Genomic DNA, 25,690 nt, shown 5'->3' with positions numbered 1-25,690 from the left:
GCTGCAACCTCTGCATCAAAAGGGAAAAAAAATTTTCACAAGCTTTTAAAAATTTTTTTAGACTCGCCTAAGCTAGTATTAAAGAACGATTTCATGGCTTTCACCCAGCCAATTAAAAGGAGTGAATCAGCAGCAAGGATGTGCTGATGTGATCCTGGATTATTAGGATGCTCCTCCATTCACAGTATCGACAACAGTAAAAACAAAACAAACCAAAACAAAAAACAAACAAACAAACAAAAAACCTGTTTGAAAAACTCACAGCCATGCCATACGAATGAGGCGTTTGCCATTTTATCTCAACCCTTCATTGCTTAGCCTCAATGGATTTGTGGCCATCTGCTTCAGAGAAATTTTGCTTGTATAGCAGTTACTGCACCTTCACCCTCCTCTTCACAGCAAGCTCAGCAGGGAAACTTTCCCACTATATTTATATATAATATATGCATATAAATAATTTTATGCTTTATAGTTTGGTAGTATTTTAAAAAGTTCTATTTTTTAAATGCTTAAAATCTTTTAAGTAACTAAATGTATTTTTGATGCTCTCTAGTGTGAACAGGATAGTTTGTCTTTTTGGTAAGTGCGAAAGCTAGAACTAAAGCAGCATCTTCTGCACATCTCCATTTCCCCTCCTGCCTTGATTACAGAGAAACCCACATTATCAACCACCTCACGTCATCTTCTGTGCCCACTTTCAAGTATCCTTAATGTTTCCAGTACGCTTTTGTTCAACCTTTGCCAGGTGCCAGAGTTTTGCTGGTCCTTAGAGTGACTGCTTAGAATAGCATTCACTGTATTATGCTGCAGCCTGACAAATGTCGGTATATTGGAAATAATCAGCTGAATTCTTGTAAGGCAGGCTATTGGCCAAGCACATCTTCAAAGCTTCCCCTTTCGGAGAACATCCTCACTACATTCTGTCATGGCAATTCACATGCCAATTCCTTTCTCTTGCATGAACACACAGAGAAATGCATCCACTAGTTGGGAGAGGTGCAGGGAACAGTGAAACCCACATAATGTACATGGATAATAACACTTTACCCTTCTACTGATACTTCCAAACAAAGGTTATAGAAAAGTATTATTATTCCCATTCGAGTTGGAGAGGTTAGTCTTGCCCAAGGTACACAAATAAGACACAAGAAAGCCAGGAACTGGATTCCAATCTCCTATCAGGCAGTCCTGCATTCTAATCCCAAGACTATCCACCCCCTCCTGCAAAAGCAAAATGAAATTGTAAATTGCTTTTAACCGCTTCCTTGTTCCTCCTGTTAACTTCATGTTTGGAGTTTCATCCTTCCCTATCACACTATACACCCTCTAGAGCGGTGATTCTGAACCAGGGAACCATGGCACCATGGGGTGTTGTGAGTTCGTTTTAAGGATGATGCATTATATTAGCACCGTTAGGTGTACAGACACCTACATGATTCATAAGATAAACCCAGAGATTTCAAATAAGAGTCCACAGTGTTAAAAACATTCTGTTGTGGTCTTTCTGAGTTCTTTGCAATAGATGAATTGCTCTATTTTCTTCCTGTAGTCAAAAAACAAGTAAGAGCTAAGAGCTAGCATTTTCCCAGAGGTGCCTTGAGTCTGTAAAGGCTGAGAACCACTGTTCTAGAGAGAGAATTCCTTCAAACACACGTCTTCTCCCAATCCCACTCTGCCAACATCAGCATGACCAGCATTTCATTTCTTTTTGCACTTACATATGCAGCACCAGAGCCAAAGAAAAAACATAAACTATTGCATATTTTAAAAAACTTCTAAAAAGGGTGTCAAGATAGTTGCTCATTTGTATTTGCACTTATGTACCTGTACTTTGTACTTTTGTTTATAAACACACTCCTGTGCAAACATACATGAACCATGATGTAGTCATGTCTCTCTGGGGATGGGTAAATTCACTCTTACCCTCTGCGCTACTTGAAATATAAAATACTGTGCCTGCGCAAGGGGACTGACTTATGATCACTTTGAGGACCGTAACTTTGAATTTCCTGAACCATCATGAGGAATTAATGTAGTTTTTTTTCGTTTTTTTTCCCCCATTTCATTATATAAACTTATCAAACGAGTACACAGAGACGTATTTAAAAACAACCACCCATGATCACTTCACTGGGGTTTGACTGCTTCAGTATACAATATTGCTGTTATGTAAGATCAAGTGCAGGGGAGACCAAAGATGACTTTGGTAGCCAGCCTCTAACTTCTCATTTTGTCCAGACCGGAAGCCTCTTTCTAATTCTTGGCAACATTCAAAGCATTGCAGTGTGTAGAAACTGGTCAGGAAGTTGGTGTGCTCTGTGCTAGGCAAATTAGCAACAATAAAGCACACCCTCCTCCTATATCCCCACCCCTAAGAACATCGTAGAGTCTAATGCAAACCTCACAGCTGCTAATTTCACTTTCAGTAGCTTAAGCGCTTCAGATTTTGCTGACCTCTACAATACTGCTTAATGGCTGCTGCCCACATTCAGCAAGTGGGCGCAATGCCATGTGCCTGGAAAGGGCAAGCAGAAAGCCCTAAAATAACGGTTCAATTAAAAATGTAAAAAGAGACACACCAAAATAAGATGGGATAAATACACTCTGGCAGGGCAGGCTCCACCAGGACGGTCATTTCTCTTTAACATGATGACTACCTGGGAACAGGGGAGGGGCGACTGATCCTTGGCCCCTGCTAACTCCTTAGGATGGACCAGCAGCTCTGGCGAAGACAGACACCTGTGCACTGCATTCACTGGGTTGGAGCCATTGCAGTCAACACTGCCACAAGGACTGAGGTGCTGAGCCAAAACGCCGTCAAGAAATGAAGTGACTGCTGTCCTGGACTGCTACTGAAGATTAAAAAAATTCGTAAAAAATCCTGTCGATCCCTGAATCAGAAGCTGATTGACTTAAGTTTGGTTTATGTTTTGTTTTCCCAAGGAGATGAGGAAAAGGGGAAAAGCTTTTAGCACTTATTTTTGTTACTCTTCTATTTTGGCAACATATTGACAGCTGCTTCCTGTCCAGTGGTGGCATTGCACTAATTACAGTACCAGCCCGCTGTATGGTGCTGACTGGTTGCAGCTGAATGGGAGGGAAGAGGGCTCTCTCCCTCACGTGCGCCCCGTTTCAATCTGGCCCGGTGGTGGATACGGATCCCTGTGCTGTCTCCCCCACAGCAACAGCTTCCTCCTGCGGGGGAGACTCTTCCTCAGCCTGCCCCCGTGATGTGACAGTGGTCTCAGGGGAGATGCTGTGTGGCCCCTCCAAGGGCACACAGCCAGGGTGGTTCTTGCGAAAGTGCTGGTTGAGGATGGCCTGGAAGGGGAAGCTCTTGCCACAGACATGGCAGTGGAAGGGCTTGTTGCCTGTGTGCTTGCGGATGTGGTACTCCAGCTGATCCTTGCGGGTGTACTTTTTACCACACATGCGGCAAACAAAAGGTGTGATGCCCATATGGAGGCGCATGTGCCGGTCCAGGCTGCCTTTCTGGTTGAAGGATTTAGCACAGTAGATGCAGGTCAGCCGTGGGTTGTAACGGAACCACCGCTCAGATACTTCCTGTTCACGGAGATATTCGACGTAACCGCTCACTCCAATCATGGCTGACTCCTCGACCTAGGCCAGAAACAATGGAGACATAAAAAGGAAGACACTTTATTCCTCCTTGAGGTTCTGATTCAGTCAAGCCCTTAAGCACAAGCCAAGCCTTGATATCAGTAGGTCTACCTGTTAGCTCAACCTTCAGCATGTGTTTGAAATGCTTTGCTTGACTAGGGCTTTAGGGCTAAACACAAGCAACTGATCCATTAGAAGGCACTGCTATAGGTCCCTTTTATGCCACTTTATTCATTTTGATCTGGGAAGGTAAACACAGCTATTATCGATAGAATACCTAGCCATCTATTAAGTTTTGAATGAAATATATTATGTTTTGTTACTCATCTCAGACCCTGGACCAGCTTTAATTTAATAAAACTGTATTCTTTTTTCTGTGCTTGTTTTGGGGAAGGAGGAAGAGAAAACAGACAGACATTTAGTAAAACAAAGGCAAAAATAAGCACGTGCAAATGATGTTGGAATCTCAAGGTACTTCATAATGTATTGGGTCTCAAAGGCTAGTGAAATCAGTACCAATCCCATCTTGATGGAAGCTTAAAAAACAAACGAGCAAAAAACATGGCTCTTTAGCCACAAGCTTGGAAGTTAGGACAGCCATTCACGTTGCTATTCCTGGCCAGCTACCACATTCAGACTCAACTGATGCAAATACATGGTCTCCTGGAGGCCTTCATACATGCTTGTGTGTTTGGAGAATACAGTACTTGCATTCAAAGTGTTATGCCAGAGTTAGAAAGGGCCAAACACAGACAGGCAGCCAGTGTAATCCCATAAGGACCATTGCTTCTGCAGAAGTATGCGTCAGCAATAATGTATTTGTGCCAGGCACCTTAGCATTTGTACAAACCTGAAATGAAAGGCTTCTTGAGACTAAATGAGATGAACAAAGCCACAGTATTTCACATCACAGTGCTGTCAATAGGTATTCTATTTGCTTGGGAGCTCCATTTATAGCATACACTGTAACAAGCCCAGAACAGCAGCAATACGCAGCACGTCCCTATGCAGTAAGAGATGTGGAATACCAGCCAGTCTCTTGCAGTTTAAGGCTACCTCACCGGGGAAAATTTTTTTAGCCCTTTCCACAGTTAAAATTGTAACTGCATCTGCTTTCCCTGCTTTCCTCCCCCTGTCAGTTCAGTACAACCCAAACATTTCTGGATTTACTCTGAAAAAACACTCCTTTGTGCCTTCAAAACAAGAAGAAAATTTAAAGCTTGACTTATGACACAATGCAAAGTTACTGGGTGGAAATTCTGACTTTTGTCTAATGTTTCTACGTCCTCTTTCAAATTCCAAAATGGCCTGTCATTACCCTTCCAACTTCCCATAGAATCTAGTCTCCTTGAAAAACTCAAATGCTAGCTCTATGAAGATAAAAAATTGTGACAAAACTATTAATAAACTGTATGGACCCAAGTCCTGCTCCCTACTGGGTTCAATAGGAGTTACAAGTCCACTCCACCACATTTAATGTCAGTGAGTTTCTGTCAATTATTTATTTCAGTGAGATGAGGAGCAACTCCCTTTGTCACTTGTTTCAGAAATGCTGGGCACTCACAGCTCCCATTAACTTCATCTAGAATTTTGAGATCTCAGCACCTCCAAAAATCAGGTTCAACGTATGAATGAGAGCGATTTTGCCTGTTATTGCTAACTACAGCTTAGCAAGAACATGATGCCATCCTACCGAAGGCATCTGCAGAGATCTTCCTTTTGTACAAGCAGTAGCTGCAAAAGCTTATCCAGGCTGTACTCCTCCTGGTTCTTCATCTGTGTGTTTTTAATCTAGGAGGGACAGTAGCCTCTCCACAGTTCAGCTGATTTTTGTCCTTCTCATTGTAAGAAAGAAGAAAACACAATGCTTTCCATGTTTTTTGGATCAAGTCCCAATGGCAAGCAAAAGGTGTTCTAAACCCTTAACCCCTGAAGTACACGCTTTCACAAGGTAAGATTCTGGCTGCTCTTGGACACATGAAAAGTGCCCAGTGTCTTTGTGTCATTTTAACCCTGAAATACTTTTAAAGCAGCCTTAGAAAGTCTATTGTGCCCACCAAGGGCCATCACTACCACCACCAACACCAAGAACACCTAGTACTTATGCTGCCATACTTAGGTGTGAGGGTGTAAAAGGCTTTTGTCTTTGGCTCTAGCTAAATCACCTCACCTACATCTACTCACCTGCACCCACATTAACATCAGTAGGATGACTACTGTACACCTAGTTTGGGGATCTTTTACTGGTTTTACTGAAATGTCAGTTATCTATTGCATCATTTTTAGAATCCAAACATGTATAAAGTAAGAAATAAATAGTCATGTTTATCCTAAGTTGTACATTGCCCCAAAACACATACAACCCTCTTTACCAGTTATATATACATACACACACACACACACATTGAATTGCAACATAATTACCCTGACCTTTCAACACTAATATTTCCTTGTAATTGAAGCAAATTAATCCTAATCCCTGTATCAGGCTGCATACCTGGGAGCTGGGCTGTTTTGGCTCATCCATTCTCCCGGGAGACTCACTTTTCGACCTGTACCGCTCAGTTACAGTGACCAAGCTGCCAGAAGGGCTAAATCTGTGGGTGGAAGAGTGGAAAGATTTTTAAAGGTTCCAGATCTGTACAACAGTTGGTGAGCAAGGGAAACATCTGCCTAAAATCTTTTCTTTTCCACCATCTAGTTAACAGGGGACAGATCAAAGACTGCTATCAAGAAGAAAGGTGTATGGACACATGAACAAGCTGCTCTGCGTTAAAAGGGTGAAGGGACTTTGCTATTCCATAACAATGACCCACAAACAGGTTTTTACTGCAGGGTAAATGAAAACTGAACTGTGGAAGCTAGCTATCAATGAAGCAGGGATAAATTATCACAGTTTAGCTTCCATTTATGATGGGCATGCAACCTAGTCAATTATCATAGAACAGCAGATGCCTGGTAAAGCCCATACCCCTTTTATCCCACAATAAGTTGTTCATCTATCCATATCCAAAGTAAACCCTATAGCCCAGCAACTCAGACAGAGAGCACTGTAAGAGAAGAAAATTATCTGTCTGAGTAAGGGAAGCTAAAGCATGTCACATAGGTGATGCAGATGGGCCCCAAGAAAGGAAATGTATCAGTGAAAAGACAAATACACAACTGCCTGAAGCCAACTTAAGGAAGAAATTAGAAAGGAAGCAATCCTGTCAGATAATTGTTTTTTCCTCCTTCCTGGTGGCCAGTAAGGGATTATTTCTTATAGTTTATAGAGATGTTTTTAAGTTTTAAATGAAAATGTCAGGATATCCACTATTTCCAGAAAGCTGCAGATCAACAGGAGCAGAAGGGTGTGGGGGAAGGAGAAGAGAGAATGAGGGAAAGGGAAAGCACAACAGACCCTTTTGCTTTAATCAGAGCCAAGGATGGAGGGGATGCAAGGATGGAGAGGCATCAGACATCAGATTTAACTACCTATTATTAATAAACGCTTTCTGCTCTTACCACAGACATTGCTGCATAAGGAGCCACCTGTGAATAACCTGATCCAAAATATTCTCTCCCACTCCCCTTCCTCAAATTTAAACTGCTTCAGGTAGGGACTTAAACCCTGCAAGGCACATCAAATCCTGTAGTCCTGTATCACTGGGAGCCAGACTTTCCGACTCAGAGCTGTTGATTGGTTTGTTTCTGAAACAGCAGGGTTCACAAATTCAAAGGTGTTAAAGCCAGAAGGGGCAACAGGTCATTGAATTTCACTGAGTAATTCCAACACTAAGATCTCTGAGAGACCCAATTTCTGTACAAGTGATGGAGAATCTAGCCATTACCCACCTAGTTTGTAACTGGAGATACAGTTCTGGGTCACCATATAGCAACTACATTCTTGGTCCTGAGGTATATTCTTTGCAAGACTACAAAAATTCCTGAGAACAGCATGAGGTGGTCAGAAAGACAGGCTAACAAATTGTACAAACAAACTGCAGTTTGCCCTTCCAGCCCTTCCCAGTAAATGCGTTAAAGGAAACCCACCTGTCAATCTCACTGCTGGTTGGCCTGACCACTTTGGCCCCTGAAGATCCTAATGTATAGGTCTCTTGGCCCAATGACCCGTGGCCCGTTGTGTCAATCACCATGGCAGTGACCTCTTCAGCACTGCTCCCGTCTTCTCCAGAGGGCTGATTTTCTGTCCCCAACCACTCTTCCAGGTTCTCTGTTTTGATACGTACTCCACTAAGCACCCTAACATCATCATCATTCCGTCCTCCGCGGTCTGCCACTCCAGTCTCCACGTACCACTGCCCTGCTCTGTTAATCCGCAGTATGGGCTCCCTACTCTCCACGTCTGAGCTTTGCTCTATTATCTGAGGGCTGGTGGACTCCTCAGGGGGGCTCAGCTCCCGAATGTCAAGTACTGTGCTGACCTGGCCCAGACGACTCCCTTTGGGAGTGTTGTGGCGTGGACTCAGTGAGCGGGTTAGATTTGGGGTAACCCGGTGAGACTCAGGGGGCCTCTCCTGATGCTTTGTCCTAGTTTGGCTCAGTTCTGCTTCAACTTCTGCCACATTAATTTTGAAGTGAATTCCCTCAAGGATCTGTGTGCATTTGTCTATAATGTGCTGCATCTGCAGAAAGCTGGCTGCTGTCAGGTAACTTATGATGTCAGCCAGCTGCAAGCATATCCGCCCAGTATAACAGAAAGAAAGGAGCTGTTCAAAAACAGAGGGATTTTTGATGACCGAAATGGAGACTGTGCTCATCTCGTTCAAGGACATATGATCGCGGAAGTAAGGTGAACTGGCAGCCAGCACCACTTTGTGAGCACGGAAAGCCTGCCCCTGTACGTTGACTACTATGTCACACAAGCGGCCTTGCATACGCAGTTGGTTCAGGTGGCTCAGGACAGAGTTGCTGAAGTCGGGGATCTCCAGCTGAATGTTTCCATTTTTCTCCATGTTTATCCCAATTGCAGGTGTACAGTCCTACTGGAAAGAAAAACAGGACTCTTAATAGTGTTAAAAATAGCTTCCATTTAGAGCAGCTTTCAGCTCTGGGTTGTCAAAACCTCTCATTTTCATTGAGGTACTGTGCACCTTCATTTAATAGGCTTCATAATGGTTTTCCAGGTTTTTCATGCTGGGAATCTCTCCACAGAAAACTAATGTGGGTCTTTTATGGACCTGCAACCACAGTTCCCTACTACTTAGAACTCAAAATGTTTTACCCAACAGGCCTGTGGGATGGGTCCAGTGAAGAGTGATATTCCATTATAAAAAGAGTATTAAAATGGTTCATATATTAAAATATGTAATTGGTTGCTTGGAACATCATCTACCAGTAGCAAAGTACCTTAAAAAAGAGAGACAGCACAAATCTCCGAGTTTTACAAAGGCGTAAATATGTCCAATAACTTTAGTCACCCAGCTTCCAGGAACTCATTTCAACTCAGTGACCCAAGGTATCAGAAGCAGGTCATTTAAAACTGAGGCACTCAGTCCTAGCAGGCACTTCTAAAACTTGCCCAAAGGTCACATAGCAAGTCAGTAAGAGAGGCAAGAATAGAATCCCATTCTCAGCTCCAAGTCCTGTATGCCATATGCTGGGCGAGACTCCTTTTATACAAACATAAGTTCCAGTAGCTTTCATCATGCATAGAGCAGAATATTATTTGTGAGTAGCAATTAACAAAAAAGGTATAATTAATTTCCTTTCCATCATTTTTTATGATTGTCCTGTACCATTTTGGCAAAGTCTAAAAATGAGCCTTGACCATATATGGGCAAAGTTTTAGGTGCATACCAAGAAAAAATAAATAGTGCTCAAAGACCACTTGTGGCATAAATGTGGACAGCATCTGAAGAACTGATCAGCGGGAACGTTGCAGACATCAGAATATTGTTACAGAATCTAGAAATATCCTGGCTCCAATTTTATGTCTATTCTGAGAAACAAAGTCAAAAGGGACTAAACAGAGGCAACGTGAATCATGTGCATCTTTGCAGGATTGGGACCTTAGACTTCAGTGGTGGTCTGAATTGATGCAGTTCCAGGACAGTGCATGCTTATGGGAAAAACAGGTTTTGTGCATGCAAAGCAAAATATGTTACTAGACTTGCAGCTGCATAGTAGCTCGACACACAAGAGTTGTGCAAAATAAGACAGAATTGTGCAATCCCACAGGTAGGAATTTTGAGCATCTCCAAGGCGGTTAAGATTAAAACTTAAAAGTTGTGCAAAATGATTGCACCAACATCACCATGCCACATCTTAAGGTTCCTCATCTTGCCTCCCAGCTTAAAAAAAATGTTGTGTGAAGGTCTAAGTTAATGCAATGCTCAGGTCAGAATTTAAAACATAAACAAGGAAACACAAAACTTGAGCTCTTACCTGTAATGGTAATAGTGACATACAAAGCAGAGGAAGATAGGTTGGTATTCTTTTTTGTTTCTTCAGATGTAGTAGGAAGGCCAAAAAGTGTGTTTACGATTTTTTTTCCTGGTGGATTTTCCCTTAGCAGCATCAGAAATATCAAGTTGCCTTCCCTAATTTTGCTGGCAGATTCGGAGGACTCATTATGAACATTCTCCCCTTAACTGAAGGGACAAAAACATTGAATTTTTAACAAATGGAACTTTTCAAACTGCTTGCAGAGTATTACAGTGAAACTAGTAGGAAAAAAAGCAATCTGAACATAAGTCACTTGTCCTCTTAAAGTTTTCACTATTTGGTATCACAAACGTGACACAGCAAATAGGTATGCATGTACATGTATTAACTTGTTTTAGTGGTCCCATCATTCCAGTGGCCTCACTGATATTCTTGAAACTTTGCAAGATGGAGGCTTACAATCTCATAGTCCTATCAGTTTTCCAACTGGCAAATTTCTAAAGTAAAATCAAAGACCATTTTTTTTTCTTTTAAAGCCTTGCAGACATTTCCTATCAAACATACCCAGGAGGGCACAGGCTGAGGGCATGCTACACACCAATTATCTGGGTCAGGAAGCCCTAGATTTCTAGGGCAGGACTATGCTCAAGAAAGGATAATGTGCAGGGATTGGAAGCAGCTGGAACTCAGCCTCCCAGGAAATTAGCTTTGCACATATATGAAGGGAAGGAAGAGCACCTACTTGTATGTAAATATAGGCTGCTAGCAGTGGGGTTATATAGCCATGGTGAGGAGTCAGCTACTTCCTGAGAAACCTGAAGACGATTTGTGAGTTTGTTTGCTTTACTCGGAGGAGGGGGAAATCAGGACTGGCTTTTAAGTGCAAGACAAGGGGCTACAACGAATCTTTATTCAACTTGGAGCTGAAAAGAGAAGCTTTTGTAGTGGGTCACGGATAAACCTAAATGAGAACAGTTGGCCTTGTACCTTTTTGCCTAATGGGCTATTTGTCTGACACTCTTAACTTGCCCATGGTGTATGCAGGGCTTACAGGGTAAAATAGAAGCTGTGAGAGAGAATGCTGCAGTGGAACCTCAATTTTTGCATTTCCTGCATTTGCATTCCTAACCTTAGCATAGCAGAAAGCCTTTGTTAATGCAACATGTCCATCCTCTCCAACCTTTCATCTGAAGAGCAACTTTAAACTTTAGCTAAGTAGTGCTCTTATTAGGAGGTACAGCATATTATGCTTGTGCCCCAAAGGATCCAACAGCTCTGATCTAGTTCTGTTGCAGTTTTAAAGTGTTAGTGTCTAGCTTTTATAGGTTGAGAATATGCTGCTTGAGACTAGCTGAGACTCCTAATGTGCCAGGCCCTAGACATGCTTAAGGTTGGTAGAATACATATTTCAGTGAATACTCATCTTGACTATATTCCTACTCAGAAAGTGACCAGGCTTGATGGTCCCTCAAGAACACTGTAAAACCCTTGCCTTCCTGGACTTGGAGTGTTGAGTTGAGCTGAAGAAACTTGGTACTTGTGGACTGGGAATATGAACTGTTACTGGTCAAGTGCACTAGCTTTTATATTACAATTGGTACCCAGAACTTGTCCATTCTGAACTGAAGTGGGAGATCTGGCCACTAACTTATCCCTCAAAGTGAATTGGCCAATTCTCATTTAGCCATTTAGTCTTTATTTGGTGGTGTCTCAAGGCCACTTTCCCCGGATTTAGGAGGTACCTATAACTTCTCATGGGTGGGAGGGAGCTTCTAGCACTCATAGCTGCAGATAAACACTTGATAACATGAATCCTGAAGACTGACAAGCACAGCAAATAAAGCCTCCAAATTAATTTGCTTTTTAAAATCTCCTGGGGGGATTAGACTGACCCATGGTTTTTAAATGGTTGGGGTTGGCAATACTGTTTAAGCTCCATATGTAAAGAGTCCCGTATTTAGATGCCTGGCTGGAGACGAGCTTTATTTAGAGAGTAAACCACACTTGATTCTTGCTTCTCTTCAGAAACTTCTCCACTTATTTTATTTGATTTATATACAGCCCTTCCCCAAAAAAGGCTCAAGGCAGCTAACATCAAAAAAGACAGACATTATAAGAACAGAATAAAATATTCAAATGCAAAGATGCAACAAAACAAGCTTCCCCCCACCCAAGAAAAATAAATATAAAACAATCCATTTCCCTACCTCTGACCATATCTCTGGGGCTGAAAAGGATGCAATGGGATGGCTGCCCATTATGACAAAGGGGTATCACCAAATCACAGCCACAAACAACTGTGGCACCAGAGGGATGGGTGAGGTTTGCCAGCTCCCCTCTTCACCTCCCCGCCATCACGCTAACAGCAGGTGACAGTTCCAGCACTGCTGCTTATGCCAAACTTCTTGTAATGGCATGCAAAAGGCTTTCTCCCATTTGGGACTCCGCCAATGCCAGCCACCAGGGCATGTTTCGATCACTAATGCAGTCTCATAACCATTTGATCTTTTGCATCTCAAGTCTTTGCAAAGTTCATGCTTCCCATCAGGGACCAGCTCTGTAAAGGCATGAGACCTACAAAAAGCATCACAGGATGCTACAAAAGTCCTCCTGCCCCTCCCCACAACTAGACCACCAGGGCTCCAAAGAAACCTTTCTTATACCATAGTCTTTTCCTTACAAACTGTCACCACCCACCCTCCATACAGTCCTCAAGTCTGTCACTAACTGGTTAAACGCTGGTGCCACATCTTGCTGGCTCACATTTGTGCTACCTATACTCATCTTCCTGGCCTTTGTCACCATTCTTTGACCCTCCTGATGACATCTGTCTCTCCTCAAAACCACTTTTCTCCTGTGCATCTTCCTCCTGACCTTGTATCATCTTGCATTCGTCTCTTTTGCTCCAGTTTTGTTCAAATAACTCCCAGAAGAAACTTAGACCCTTGCAGAAAATGTGTAAAGCCAGCAAGAAGTTGTTATAGCTAAACAAACCAAAGCAACCCCATGAACTTATCACAAGAACCTTTGTCCTCATTGCTTCCACCCAGCAGCACCCAAACAAAGCTGTGTGAGATGAGTAAGTTCCTCAGCAAAGGGCCTGTATTTCATAACTTCACATGCACCAAGCTGTATACACCTCAATTTAGGAGCATAGCAGCTCAGCGTGACGAAAGCAGAGTCCTCTCCCTGATGTGAGAGGCAGCTTCAGTAAAGTGTGGGAATGGTCTTCCAGCCGGGTGCAGGGGAGGAACAGGTGCTACACAGAAGTCAGCCAAGGCTAACCCCAGCAGTGGCAGAGCCCTGCAGAAGGTGCCCCACATAGACCCGTGTCACCGACTGGTGGCTGCAGGGAGTCTAGGGCAGTGGATCTTAACCTTTTTTTACATCAGGATGCATTTGTAAACATTGATGGCCAGTCCCAGCCCAGTGCCCCTCACTCCTGACCCACTGCCCCCTGGCCCCAGTGTGAGCAGCCCCTTGCAGGCTAGGACTCTGCCAGCTGGCAAGGGAAAGCCCTGGTTTCCAACGTTTTTCTCCTTCAACGAGAACCCATCTTTAAAGTTTGGCCACGACCCTTTTGTATAGTCTTGCTGCCCATTGTGTGTCATGGCCCCAGGCTGAGAGGGGCTCAGGGGCTAACAGCCGGGAGGCTCGTCTGCTAAGGGCACTCCTCCCCCGGCCACCCAGCTCTGCCCTTAACCACTGCGCAGCCAAGGGGTCCCCCCGGTCACACGACACGGGCCACGCAGACGACACACGGAGCAGGGGACAGACATGCAGCCGATACACGACAGCCCCGCGGACCTGCGGCCGAGAGCGGCCCAGCGCTGTGGGCAGCCGCCGCGTAGCCCCGAGGGGGACAGCTCAGCCTGGCGCCGGGGCTGGCGGTGACACCGCGGGCTGGGGCCGGGAGCCGCGGGGGGAGCAGGCAGCGCTCGGGCTGCAGCCCTCAGCACCTGCCCCGCGGGGGGCGGCATGACAGCCCCGCCCTGCTCCGCCCGGCCGCGGGTGCCGAGTCCCGGCCCCGAGCAGGCACCTACCTCCCGGGGTGGGCAGGGCCGGACGCCGTCCCGGAAGCGAACCCCCCGAGCGGGCCGCGCCCCGGAAGAGAATGTCCCCTCCCCCACATCTACCCCCGAGTCTACAGCGGCTAGTGCGTCACACGGCCCCGCCCCCTGGCATGCAGCCGCTATTGCTGCGCGAAGGGCAGGGCTTACCTACGTCACCAGCAGGGCGCTCCTGTGAGAAGCGGCCCTGTGGGCCCCGCGCCCACGTGACCGCGCTCCGCCGGGCTACAAATAACGGTGGCACCGCCCTTGCCCCTTCTTTTTTCGGCGAGCAGTGCAAGGGGTGGTAGGCTGGTAAGTGGTGGTTTCGGGCGCTCCCAGGGCCTGCAGTGCCGGACCGCACGGGCTCCATCGCGTTCCCTGGACGTTGCAGGGTCTCCGGGGTGGCGGCTTCTTCGCGGATGGCGGCGCGCGGGGCCGGATGGAGGTGGATTACTACCCGCCCCCCTCGGGCGGCGCCGCGTGTGGAACCGGGACCCTGTGGTCGCGTAGCTTTAAGCCGCCCCGAGCTCAGACCAGTGGCCACGCGAGAGTCTCGCTGTGGGGCACTACAGTTCCCAGAGTGCACCGCGCCGCTGGCAACCCCACCTGTGTTCGCCGCGGCGCGGTGCTCGCTGGGGGATGCAGTCCCTGGGAACCCCCCTGCGCGGCTTGGACTCTGGGCTCTGTCTGGGGGAAGGCCGCGCTCGGGACGCGGGCGGTATCACACAGCCTCGTGGCGTTGGCAGAGATCCTGAGCCTGTTTGTGCCCCGTGCTGCCTGCTCAGCGCTAGGGCGCCTGGCTCTTCCTGTAGTAGGGCTAAGCAGTGACTCGGGCCCGCAGGCCGCGCACGCAGCCGTCAGTACTGCCCCTCCCCGGGCCGGAGCACGCGGCCTGCAGCTGCTGCCACCACCACCGGACCCTTTCTGCTCCACCCACACTGAGCAGTGCTGGCTAGAAGCTGCTGCTGGGCACGGGGGAAGAGTGGCCCCACCCCTCACCACTGCTGGGGCCTACCTGCCGGAGCTACCAGGGGCGTGCCTTGTCTGCCCTGTGGCTCCTCCATCCCTGTGGCCACTACCTCCCGACTGCATGATGGGTTGGCAGTGGGGAGGAGCTGCAGGGTAGCCAGGGTGCTGGCCCTGGGCAGCTGCATGGAGGCAGAAGGGCTGCCTGGCTGCCACCGCTGCGCAGCATAGGCAGGTGGTCCAGAGGAGGCATGGGGTGAGCTGGACTTGAGGCTGTGCATGTGGTTCCTGTACCATGGGTCAGGGGAGAGCAGCCACTGCATTGGCTGCTTAGGGATGCAGTCTAGCTGTGGAGCTGCCCTTGCCCTACTGTGTGCTGGGGTGGTGAAATGGAACTGAAAGGCCTGCCACAGGCTGGACAAAGCCCCTCTGCAGGCTGGATCTGGCCTGCGAGCCGTATTGCACCTGTAGCCCTAGACTAGAGGAAACCTCGGGCTGCTGAGTTCCACCAGTGTGTGGGTAGAGACTTGGCTTTGTGGTCATGCCTTGTTGCTCTGATATCCAATGACTAATCCAGCTTCATACATGGAGTTGGCTGAAGCAGCACGTGCCCTTCCAGCAGCTTTTTGCATTCAGGAGTTGTGGGGCTAGAGGTAGGAACTGGTTGTGGAGAAGAAAACTAGTAACCTACATGCATGTAGGTAGAAGGGGGCTGGTGGAAAAAGCATGTTACAGGACATGAGCTGAGGATTACAGTGCTGAGGATCTCCACTTAAAAACCATGTATGAGCATGGGGTTGAGGGGGTTTGCTGAGCATTGAATTGTGACTTGGTCTCCTTCCTTAGGAAGGGTTTTGTTGTAGCAACAGCCAACATGTTAGGCTTATGCTTGCTTTTTAGCATTAGCGATCGTCTCTTGGTTGAATTTGCTCCCCATGTACCTGCATGTGATGAAAACTCTGTTGGTAGGGACATCTGAGAGGGTGATGAATACCAACATCTCTGAGCTGGACATGGGGATGTATTGACCATGGGTCAGTGGTGTAGCTTATATGGCTGTAATTCATGTGGTCTAGAGTAAAACTATTTTGTTGCAGCACTCGTATAGAATGCCCCTAGGTGTAGTTTTGTATAAAGGTAACTCCATGATCATCTGAACCATGCCACTAGGCTGGATTTTTCTTGTTGCAAAAGGCTTAGTAGCTGGTATTAATGGGCACTTTTTACAGGCTGGGGAGCAGGCTTACAGAAAAGGTTGTGTGTATGTAAAAACATTACGGGGAAACCTGTTCCTGTTTACTAGGAAAGGAGAACCCTGGAGTGGTTTTCTTTCACTTCTTACCAGACAAATTTTAGGATGAGAATCTCCTTTTGCATATGTTTTGCTCTTGGGAATAAAGGTTTTTTGGAGAGCAAAGAAACGTTGCACTACTAACACTGCTTTCCTATTCTTTCAGAAAACTTGAGATGACTCGGCGTTCTTTTTTCACTGGCTGGAAAACAGGTTGGAACTGCATTTTTTTTTAAATATGAGGCTTAATTTAAAAAAAAATGTTCTTCTGCAGCAGGATGCTTCTAGCTGCCTAGAGTATTTGCTGATTTCCAGATGTAAGGCTGGGATTGCTCTGTAACCTACCTGGTAATTATTTGTATGGTTCTTGGCTCTAAATGTCTATACTGATAATAATTGTGCGAGGAGTGCCATTCTTTCCCTGTGTCATATAACCAGGTTTATCACATGATCTTAGTGGCTGCACATGGATTGCTTCATAGAGCTTTAATCAGCCTTGTAGGATTTGAAGTGATCATTTCCTCCTGCATTTTTAACTGCTTAAACTTTCTGGAAAGTTAGGTTAAATAGTGGCTTGATTTTTGGGGTGTGCTGGCTCATCCTTATAAAAACAGTGACACCAGCAGTGTATCTGAAAGGGCTGAAATAAGACTGCTATGAAAATGGACAGCCTATGATGCATTGAGCATAAGAGTAGTGGACAGAAGTGATTTCTGACAACTCTGCCCTGAGGCTTCATTCAGTCCTTATTGCGCTTGCCAAGGATATAGAACTTAAATGCCTGAAACTTCATTTGGTTTCGTTTGCAGGCTCAGGAAACCTGGAGACCTTATGCTGTTTGTTAAGGTAAAGATGGTTTGTCTTGTTTTTCTGTATGCTGCATCTAGAGCAGAGTTACTTGGAAACCTACATTTAGATCATTGGCTCCCAACCTTGGGACGCAACCCAAATCAGGGTTGGGGGGGCCCTCAGGGTTGTGAAGGGCCTGCATGTACTCGCATACCCATGTCCGTGGCCTGGGTGGGGCTGGGCTGCTGTGCACAAAGGGGGCAACGATGGCTCCCCTGGGCTGCTGCTGTACTCTGCTCCCTGTAGCACCAGGTTGGGATGTCCCATTGGTGGCCAATTTAGGGTTGCAGCAAAAAAAGTTGGGAACCACTGATTTAGATGATGGATTATATCGGGAGTGCTCAACCTCTTGCCTGCAGAGCCATGACAGTCCAGTCCATGGGACTCCACAGGTCAGAAACTGGCAGCAGAAAAACCCCATGTGGCTGAGTGTAGCCCTGGCTGTAGGGGCCCTAGCTGTGCTGTGGAATCAGGGTGGGGTTTCTCTTTGCCCCTTTGCCCACCTTCCACCCTGCTGGTCTCCCTGCATGTCTGGATCAGGGCTGGGCTACTTTTTTACTGCCCACTTTCCCCCCCTGCTCTGCCTGCTGCCTCCTTCCCCTCAGGTCCAGATCTGCACTTGGGGGGGAGGGGGGAGGAGTATTGGGCACCACTGGTCTAGAGTACTTACCTTTGTTCAGGCTAGTGTAGACCAACAGTGTTTCAGCAGCTGAATGCTAATTTCTACTGTGCCACAATGATGACACTTATTTGCTACTCTTGACCAAGAGAATGATGAGAGCTCTTACCACCTTAACTTTGAGCTGAGGCACAGTACTATCAGGGAATGCTAGTCTGTTGATTTTTCTGCATCTGTTTTACAACTTCATTTTATTTCCTTAGGATTTGATTGAGCCAGTTACAAGCCTGTGGAAGAGAGGTTCCATGGTAAGAAGAACCAACTTTTTTCTGAGGGAAAAATGGAATATGTCTTTGCATAGGTTTTTTTGGGGGGGGGGTGTTCTTCCTATATAGAGCTGAGGCAATGTAATGGAAAAACTAATGGAAAGTGGGAAGGGAATGCTTTTTAATTCTTAACTAATTTAATGTACTAAGACAACTTTGACATGTTGCAGTGACTGATAGGATAGCTGTCTTTGGTCAGTCAAACTTTTAGAGCATTTTAAGTCATTCAGAACTTTTTTTGGGTAGATCACATTTAAAACAGCTCCTTATTTGAGTAGCAACTCAAGCAGTCTTACAAATGCAGATGCAATGATGATAACATAGTTCAGCAGAATGTACAATGACGAGTACTGCTTTGTCTTTCGCTCCTATCTGATGTATCTGACTAATTCTTCTATCCTTCTGGTAGATGTTAATAATGCTAAAATGTAATGGGTCTTAATTTTCTCTTCCTTTCTAGGCTAAGGAAATGAATCCTGAGAATGAAAGGTAAGTCTTGAACAATAATATTCCTTTCTCCTTGTGGAATGCCATTTTTGCTGTCCTTTGCACCACCTGCCATGCTGTTCCTTTTTTACTATTGTATTAATTTCTTCCCTTTGGGGATTCCTCTTGTGAAATCCACCAAGGACTGCTTAAAGTGGCATATTAAAAGTGTACAGTAAAACCAACCTTCTCTCAGAACTATAAAAACAGGCACTTTATACTGCCTGAGTCTTAAGGGCTCTTCAAAATTCCAAGCAAATGGCAAATTTGCTACACTTGGCCCTGTCTCTTTCTCCCCTTCCCCCCTCCTCCCCCTTCTGGGGGTGGGGTGTAGAGGAGGAAAGAGTAGCTCCCTTTTACTCTTCCTTCCTTCCTTGCCGTACCCTGTGGAGGCTCAATATGATGATAACATAGTTCAGCAGATGGCCTGTGATGAGCATGCTATACTGTCTTTCGCTCCTATCTGATGCAGCCTCCTATAGTTTGTTAATCTGGCAGTTGGTCCTTATGTCCATAAATATTTTGGATACCTGTGCACCTCAATACATAATGGTTGTACATTAATAGTATAGGAAGTATTGGGTGTAAAACGATTTTAAGTATGGTCAAATTAATAGGTACTACTATAGTAAAACCACAATCTATCCACGTAACTAGAGAAAAGATGTTGAAGCCAACACAGATGTGATATTTGTCTCAAAGTGTCCTTTTGCTTTACAGGATGTGTTGGAGGGGTTGGCACTGGCTTACAAACTATCTGGTGCTAAAGGAGAAACTCCAACCTTCACCCTGTTGCAGAGGGGGCAGACAATGGCACACTTGAGAGAAGGTAATGTCTCAAAGGAACCCTTTCTAATATAAATGCTACACTCATCTGCTCTGCCTCTGTTGACAGTGCATTTTAATACTGCTTCTGAGTTTTGCATTGGCCATAGGAAGCCCAAGAGGAAACTTTCAGATGGATGTTGTGGGGGTGGAGGGAGGAACCTGAAAAAAAGCAAACAGGTGCTAGTCAGTGTGATATAACTTGCCCAAAAATGAGGGACTGGAGAGAGTAGAAAATGGAATGCTGGAAACAAATGACGTGCTGGCAATAGAGGTGTATTATTAAAGAAGCAAGATGGAGAAGAGCTCGTAGAGCAGTGTCATTTGATACAGACTTTAGGGAGCCTGTCTACACTGCTGGGTCGAACTTGGATGATTTCTGTTCATTGCCTGGCCCCTTGTCCACAGATGAACACCTCTAGCCCTGACGCTTTCTGCTTCCACTGATGATTGTCAGAGCATTCCCTTTAATTTTGTCTGTCCTGCTGAGCACACCAGTTCAAAGGGAAAAAAACATAAGCTGAGCTGCTGTACTGCATTGTTGAGTCGTGATATGCCCCCGAGTCTCCACACCACTATACCCAGTAAGCCAAGTATGACTTGGGTGCGAACAGCCACACACGGCAAAGGTAGACTAATTTGGGCCTTTGGACCTAGGTGCTAATCACTACAGCTAAATCTATATAGCAGAGATACCCTGGGATGAGGTGAGTCACTGGGACTCATGGAAGGTCCTTAAGTGAAGGCTGCCATAACAAATACTAGCTGTTTGACTGGAGAAAGGGTAGAATAAAAAGCTGGCTAGATTGCTGCTGTAGATGATGTTGAATCAGGTCTCTGATCCTAATGAGGATAAATGTGACTAAGTACTGATACAGTTTTTGAGAGACCTGAATATTATAGATGCTTTTTGCTAGTTCTGATGGTGGCTTTCTCTTTGCAGGTGTCCAAAGAACTCTTGAGAATGATGTAAGTGCATTTCAGCTATTTTATGGAAATTTCAAACTAACTAGATGGGCCTCCTATGATGAGGCCCTAGCTAGCAACAGAGAGTGCTGGCTGACGGGAAACTGTTGCCAAAGCTCTAGGAAAAATTGGTGCCGATTGCTGCCTTTTGCACAATGAATTCTATAAATTTAGGGGGTGGTGAAGGGGAGGGCAACTAGTAACATGGCCCAATGTGAACAAGTAATAAACTTTTTAACTTGCTCTCTTCATCTTGAAGTAATGCTGTGCATGTGGCCTTTTCCCTACCAACATTAGCTTAGACCATGTTAGTTCAAGTAGCCTGTGTGATGAGATGCAAATAGACTGACTTAACAATGAAGGTCTGTAATTAGCTCTACCTGACTTCAGGCATCTGGCTCAATTACCCTGCTTTGTACTTTTCTGTTTCTTCTTGGTTTGTTCTAATATAGCTCATTTCATCCTAGGATTGGGGTGACCTGGATGTACACAGTGCTGCTACCTAAAGTAAGTCTGGTCTTGCTTTGTTCTAGTTCTGCTATTAAATATAATGTAGCTGGGTAATGTACACAAGGAGTTCTGAGGTCATGGTTCCTTCTTGTGGAGTTTAGAAGCTTTCTCTGACAAAATCTAGTCTTTGAAATTCAGAAGGATGCTTTGGGGCTTTCCTACCTTGCAGACATCATTTGAGGTGCTGCCAGGGTCTTAAGAATATTGGGACACAACATATTTAGACACTGAAGTTTGATTTACTTTCTAGGACATCTTGGAATTTTGTAGGCATTTGGCAATCTGATTCCTGCAGGGTTATAATGATGTTGTCAAATGTCTGACCTGAAATCAGTATGTGGACTATTCATTACTGAAGGACCCTGTAGCATTTAATAGCTATAAGTGGATTAGCACAGATTTATGGTGTCTGTATCTTCCCCCCCCCCCAATGACACTTTTTGTTGTTGTTTTACCTTTTAAGGTCCTGAACTTGACTGAACTTGGGTAAGAATGCTTTTTTTTTTTTTTTTTTTCCCTTCAGCTTTGTGGATTAACCTTTGGATGGTAAGAACATGATAACCAGTGATGAAATTGGATTCTGACATGAATGTCAGTGATACTGTTCCTTTCCATTCCATTTAACACTGAAATTACATTTTCTTGCACTGGGGCTACTTGAAATGGAAGCAGTTTTATCCTAAATACTGTCTGGTCCATCAAACCAGCTGATGCTTGAAATAGAAGAGATTTGAAATGTAACCTACATGAAGCGCATGGTGAATTCTGACTGGTTGGTCAAAACCTTGTTGCTCTGCTTTAACAGCCACCTGCTATATTTACTCCTAATACAAGATGACCCCTCAGTTTGATGCAATTTTCCAGGCACAGAATTGAATTATTGGAGACCTGCCTTGAATTTGTCCCCTTCCCACTGCTACAGAAGGGAAAATAAATCTGGAGGGCAGGGGGGAATAGTTAGGTTAGCCCCCTTACCCTTTGCCCTCACTTGTATAAAATACAAGCTATGCATGATATTGGTGCAAAGTCAAAAGGCTCAGCATTTACCATATAGCTCTCATTGGGTTATGCCTTGGCAGCATCAACAGCATTTCAAGCTGTGGTAACCCCACAGCTCAGCATTGCTAAGTGTGTGTGGGCATGCACTCCAGATGTGCCCTCCCTACCCCAGGATCCATGTGATGTATATAAAGTGTAAAGGAACCTGGCATGGCTCCATCTTATGGAAGGCTGGACCACGTAATCATGTGTGCCAGACAGAAGGTCAACAGGGATTCTGAATTAACTTCTGGGGGACCCTGTTTGGTAATGTTCCCCAACCTTAAATGTCTGTCAGAAATGAGAATTGCTGGAAATGAGGAAAGAAAAGTGCAGGTCAGCTTTGGGAGTGAAGAAATTGGTATGTACTCAATGTAAGGGCTTACCATGACTCTCTAAAGTCAGCACTGACTTTAGGAGGACTGGGCACAGTTGGCACTACCACAATCTTACTCAGATGGGACAGCATCCCTGCAAGAGTGATATAAAGGATCTTGGTTACACATTACAGTGATTTTGGGGGGGGGGGGGTTGCTTTTGGGCTTTTCCTTTAGCTTGTTCCTTCAGCCTTTTGGCTAGGGGGCATCTGAACTCCCAGAGCCTCTAGGCTTAGGATTTGCTCATGGGATGCCTGCCATGGATTTGGGAGTATCTGAAGTGCTACGTTGAAGGGTCTGGGAGATGGGATACTTGCTGGTGGTAGCACTGCAACTGAACTTTGGACAAGAACTTCAGTCTGTAGAATTCAGAACTACATTGGCTAATTTGGCCACAGATACAAACATAAAAGAAAAAAGTGGCAGGTTCCCATCAGCATCTTGGCCTTTTTGGCAAACTGTGGTCCTGCATCTCTATTTGCAACTTTTGTATGACCCTATAAACCACCTTGCTGTTCAAAATGCAGCACTGTTGTGTGGGGTCTCTTGTATGTGGGGTCTCTTGTAACTTCTTTGCTATGTAGGCATTGTACCATCTTGCCCCCAGGGCCTTAGCTGGCTGCATGCTGCTTGTGTAACTTGAGTATGTAGCTACATGGTAGAAGGTATGAATGCAATCAAGTCCTCTATTTCCTTGTATCTCAATTTTGTCATCCTGAACTTTTTTAACACTTTTGGTGCCAAGGGGAAAGTGTTGGACCTAGTTCTGGCCCTCCTGGTGGTGCTGGCTTGGTGTTGCAGTACCTCCAGGCCTGGTGCCAGTTTCCTGTTTTTCCTTTAAGTAAAAATACCATTGGTTTCAATTAACCAAAGTAAGCAATGCAAATCTTCATTGAGGAAAATAAGTTGGGCTTGGGCATTTCAGAACTAGTACCTCTTGAGGCATTTCAGCTTTTTTTTTTTTTCTTTTGAAGGAATCTGACTATTGAACTAGACTGGAGCGTAGTTTAAACCTATACAATTGCATACCTGGGATGGCTCCCTTTAAGAAGAGACTCCAGCTTCTCAGCAAAAAGTCTTAGAGTAGATAAATGTCTGAACTTCACAGTGGGACTCTGAAACAAGTAAGAGTCAGCAGTTTGCAAAATTTGATACTTAAATTTGAATGTCTTAGAGGTGGGCACTCTTCCTGAGAAGATCACTAAGGCAGCCTGTTTTTGTTTGTTTTGCTTGGGGTAGTATCGTATGATTCCAGCAGCAGTTAGGGTCCTATTTTCCACTGAAATAGTCTATACTAGAATCTCGCACTGCATCATGTAATGCACCCAGCTCTTATTTTTCAGAATCAACTGTTGGGAGCCAAGTTTAAACCCAAACTTATGTAAGAGTAGCAGACAGAAGAGGTTTCTGAGAATATAGCACTGAGGCAGTGCTTTTTTATGGTATCTAGCTCTAAACCACTTACCCTGTATACTCAACTTATATTTTTGGGTGTTTTTTCCTCTAGCTGAAAATGAAAGAATTACCAGACATTGCCTCATGTGTTTATAGTTGGCAACTTAACCTTCCTCTTCCATTGTGAAAGATGTACTAAAGACTTGCCTGCATGTTTTGACTAGTTTATATCCTACTTCTTAAATATTGTATTGGAAGGTTGGAATTGGGATCCAACAGTAGCATTTCATCCAATAAACTTTCTCTAGGCATGTACTGTTAATGATGATTTTGTTTTGAACAATGGGAATCTCTCTGAAAGAGACTGAGGAAGACTTTGATACTGAAACAGTACAATGTTTCAAACTTGATTTGTAATGAGTGCTGTGGGCTACAATCTGTTTGTAACAACAGCAATTTATTATATTGCAGAATTAAAGCAGTTTCTGAAGCAAAGCAATGCTCCTACCTCAGGTAAGCAAAACCATAATGTGGCAAGCTGCTTCCAGAGATCCAGACATACTTTTTTGACTTAGTGGCCTCAAACCAAGCTTTTCTGATGGAAAGTAACAGAATCCTCGATTTTATTTATACAGACCAAGGGGATGACTAAAACAGTGCCACAAATAGCAGATTAAAATTTTAGCCAGAACAATGATGATAACATAGTTCATCAGAAGCACAGTGATGAACAAGCTTTGTCTTTCGCTTCTATCTGATGTATCTGGCAACAGTGGGAATCCTGATTTTAATATAAAAATAAAAACGAATATAAAAATTAAAGTTCCTGCATCTGGGGCTCTGTTAACAGCTGAATCTGTACTCTGTCTGTTTTAGGATGGTATTTTGACAGGCTGTGGCCTCTTTGTTCTAAGCAAGGACTCTGATCTGCCTAAAGACAAGCTGGTAAGATCACAATTCTGCTGTATTGTATTATAATGCTGCTGGGGCTGCACTTGTAACCACTGATGAAATCAGATTCTGCCAAATGAATTCCAGTGATATTACTCATTTCCGTTCCACTGTTTCTGAGGTTGTGTTATTGCTTGTGCTATAACTTCTAGATGCCACGCTTTTGACTTATGCTCACTTATTTCCCTTGCATCTCCTAGGCCACAAGACAGCAGTGGAAGGACAGGAATTTGGAAGGTGAGTATTACTTCTGAATTACTACAAACAGATCCTTTTGCTGGAATGGACAAAGATGATTACAACCTTAGCTTGAACTCTCTCTCTGATAAGAGATGAACATTTAAGGTCTGAGCTATTCCTTTTAAGAACTGTTATACTTCAGTTTCGTTACTGCAGTATGTAACTGTCTGTCTGTATTTTGCTTGACAGGATAAGGAGCTGTGAGCTTTTGGCAAACTTCTAGTACAAGACATGCACACAAAAGAATGTCAGACACCTGTGGATTTCTAATCAATAAATATTGTTGTATGAAACTTGCCCTGTATGGTGACTGTTTCAGGCATCTGGTAAAGAATAGTTTTAAACACTATAAAACTAGACTCTTCCAGAGGATTCTCATCGTACCATTCCACTGTAAAGTTCAGGAGCAGTGTTGTTTGTTTTAGATCCTAGTTCTTCATGCTAACACTATTAAAAGTAAGTTTTAAAGTGGTCAATTTGGTCATATTTTAATCTGAAAGGTAATGTTCTCTAGCCTCTGCTAGGGGGCAGGCAGTTGGTACCTTTTCCTAGTGATAAGGGAGATGAATACTAGCATGAAGTGTATCAAATAGCAGTAGCTTCTAACTCTCAAATATATGGGTAGTTTCCTTGCTTTGAAAATTTTTAAGCAGACATGTTGCTATCCACCCATTTGTTACACACAGCTGACCTGCTGCTGGGGACCAGATGAAGTTTTTTTTGGGGTGGGATTTTTTTTCAGGATCCCCTAGACAAATTTACACACTAAATAGTATATTTTGGGTCAGTAT

At 44.6% G+C, this 25,690-nt stretch overlaps 1 protein-coding gene and 1 long non-coding RNA gene across 4 annotated transcripts; one reads left to right on the top strand and one right to left on the bottom strand.

Moving 5' to 3' along the window:
* Nucleotides 1-1,557: 1,557 nt before the first annotated feature.
* On the bottom strand, nt 1,558-14,124 carry ZBTB37 (zinc finger and BTB domain containing 37). 2 transcript variants are annotated; one of them, XM_019530861.1, is made up of 5 exons: nt 14,052-14,124; nt 10,009-10,214; nt 7,654-8,606; nt 6,119-6,218; nt 1,558-3,621 (listed from the first exon to the last, which is right to left on the bottom strand). In XM_019530861.1, the coding sequence occupies exons 3-5, from the start codon at nt 8,574-8,576 to the stop codon at nt 3,133-3,135; spliced, it is 1,512 nt and encodes a 503-aa protein (XP_019386406.1). In that variant the 5' UTR covers nt 8,577-8,606; nt 10,009-10,214; nt 14,052-14,124; the 3' UTR covers nt 1,558-3,132. The 2 variants fall into 2 exon arrangements, with proteins under 2 accessions (XP_019386406.1, XP_019386405.1); XM_019530860.1 differs by having other exon boundaries at nt 7,654-8,603.
* Nucleotides 14,125-15,782: 1,658 nt separating this feature from the next.
* Nucleotides 15,783-25,192, top strand: LOC109307143. 2 transcript variants are annotated; one of them, XR_002100179.1, is made up of 12 exons: nt 15,783-16,530; nt 17,127-17,163; nt 18,049-18,093; nt 18,572-18,600; nt 19,318-19,426; nt 20,366-20,391; nt 20,856-20,895; nt 21,362-21,384; nt 24,180-24,221; nt 24,585-24,653; nt 24,860-24,896; nt 25,089-25,192. It is a non-coding gene; the product is annotated as an uncharacterized LOC109307143 (long non-coding RNA). The 2 variants fall into 2 exon arrangements; XR_002100177.1 differs by having other exon boundaries at nt 15,783-16,665.
* Nucleotides 25,193-25,690: the final 498 nt, after the last annotated feature.

The sequence above is a fragment of the Crocodylus porosus genome, unplaced genomic scaffold (genome assembly GCF_001723895.1).
Source record: "Crocodylus porosus isolate Cpor-Errol unplaced genomic scaffold, CroPor_comp1, whole genome shotgun sequence".
Classification (NCBI taxonomy): Eukaryota; Metazoa; Chordata; order Crocodylia; family Crocodylidae; genus Crocodylus; species Crocodylus porosus.
This window is presented reverse-complemented; position numbering and strand designations above follow the sequence as displayed.